Here is a 2,069-nt window from a genome sequence, read left to right on the forward strand (position 1 = left end):
AGGAGTCAAGAATAACTTCTAAGCATCTAGATCAGAAAGTGGATGAATTTTTATTCAAATGAGGAGCAGTTTTGATGGTAGAAGTGCTAGGAGGCATTAGATGAGTTTGGTTATCAGTATAGTGCATTCTAATTGCCTGTGGGACTTTGAGTAGGTCTTCTGCTGTACTCTTGTCCCCTTTCAATCTCTTCTCCATGCAGAATTCCCTGCCATGGTCATCAAGGCCCTACCTCTCTTACCTCGCTTACTCAATACATTTGAGATATACAGGCCTTCTTTTTCTGAGTAGAAAGTTCCTTTCTGCCTTGCACTGGCTGATTCTGAGTGGAAACTTCCTTTCTGCCTTGCACTGGTTGATTCCTCTGACTGGATTGTGCTTTGCCAAGAATTTGTCATAGCTTTTCCTGTTCCTTTCATTCACTTCTCTGTCAGATGTCACCTCCTCAAAGAGGCCTTTCCTGAGCACACTTCTTCCATGTTGCCTTCCACCCTAATCACCTTTCTTCACACTTTTCACTGCCCAAAATTATGTTTGTTACTTAGTTGTTTATTGCTATTTACCTCCTCTAGATTATAAGCTTCATTACAGCAGGGACCATCTAGACTTGAGGGCAGTCCTAAACATATATAAACTAAATAAATATGAGTTGAAAGATTAGAAAGTCTTTCATGTGAACTCATTGTGACTTATAAAACCACTTATAAAAATGTTAAGTCCTTGATAACTTGTAGCAAGGCACAAAATGTGAATTAAGACATATATGTTATACAGATTCATAATTAGTAAACCTAATATTTCTATAAAGAGTTTACACTCAGTGATCCTATTCTAAAAACTATAATTTTGTCAATTTGGTTTAATCCTGTCATTTCTTAGAGGCGGATTTTAGAAATGGAAAGTCTAGATGCTTTTTTGTAACCTGAGGAAAAGTTCATCTTTGATAACTGCAAATTTCTAAACTTTGTCTTTTCTATTAAAGGCTCAGTCTCAAGATGTAGTTCCAACCATAGGATTCAGCATAGAGAAATTCAGATCATCCAGGTAATCCATTTTATCCCTGTGAATAAGAATTTGTGGGTGAAAAATGATATTAGATCTAGCTGGTCATTCCTCCTACTCTTAGAAAAAGTAATTTGTTGTTTAAGAAGATTGTATTTATTAACATATGGTATTTGTACCACTACCTCTGTTTTATTTTTAGATAAACTCTGATAACCTCACTAGCAAAGAAAACATCTTTTTTTCTATATTATTCATTGCAAATCATGTTTATATTAAAAAATTCATTTTATGGAACTCTTACTTGAAAATTGCCCCACATTGAATATTGTATATCAAGCATAATTTCTTTAATTAAAGACAATAAAAAATTTTAAGTAAAAGTTATACTTTAAGTTAGTAGCTTATAATGTGATCATGCTTTTTTTGGTAGTTTGTCTTTTACAGTATTTGACATGTCAGGTCAAGGAAGATACAGAAATCTCTGGGAACACTATTATAAGTAAGTATGTTTGTGAATGTTGCTTAACTAGATGTTTATATTTTAATAATAAATAGTGATTAGAAATCCAAATGATGATATGGACTAGGTTGTCATGTTTATTTTTCATATAATGTAAGCATATTTTCTAATTAAAATATATAATCATAGTTCACATTGTTTCTCAAATGCTTCAGGTCCTTCATGACCTTGGGCCTTTGCATGTGTTGTTCTCTCTGTTCTTAATGCCCTCTTCTACTCTACTTTTCTTCAGTTTAAGGATAATATATTTATGCTTTAAGAACCAGCTCAAAAATCACCTCCTCTGAAGTTTTAGTGTTTTGTCCAGTTTTCTGTCACCAGTTTTCACCATTCACAAGTCTGTAATCATGCATTATGTCTTGAAGTCCTATGCTATAGCTGCCTCCCAAATGAGATTGTGAAATACTCAAGGGAAGGAATTATTTTTTACTCAAATTATTTCTTCAAGTCCTAGTACTATGCTTAGCTTATAGATCAGTAAATAGTATTGACTAAATAATATTTACTAAATAAAATCACAGTATTGTCTTAGCAGTTAATCCATTT

At 33.0% G+C, this 2,069-nt stretch overlaps 1 protein-coding gene across 1 annotated transcript in view; it reads left to right on the forward strand.

Moving 5' to 3' along the window:
• The window catches only part of ARL6 (ADP-ribosylation factor-like 6), a 33,440-nt gene that overhangs the window by 8,039 nt on the left and 23,332 nt on the right, over window positions 1-2,069 (forward strand). Inside the window, exons 3-4 of the mRNA XM_008590193.1 lie at window positions 981-1,042; window positions 1,434-1,502. Of these exons, the coding sequence (XP_008588415.1) occupies window positions 981-1,042; window positions 1,434-1,502 (131 nt within the window). The remainder of the gene's footprint in view (window positions 1-980; window positions 1,043-1,433; window positions 1,503-2,069) is intronic.

This window comes from Galeopterus variegatus, unplaced genomic scaffold (assembly GCF_000696425.1).
Source record: "Galeopterus variegatus unplaced genomic scaffold, G_variegatus-3.0.2 Scaffold5918, whole genome shotgun sequence".
In the NCBI taxonomy this organism is placed as follows: domain Eukaryota; kingdom Metazoa; phylum Chordata; class Mammalia; order Dermoptera; family Cynocephalidae; genus Galeopterus; species Galeopterus variegatus.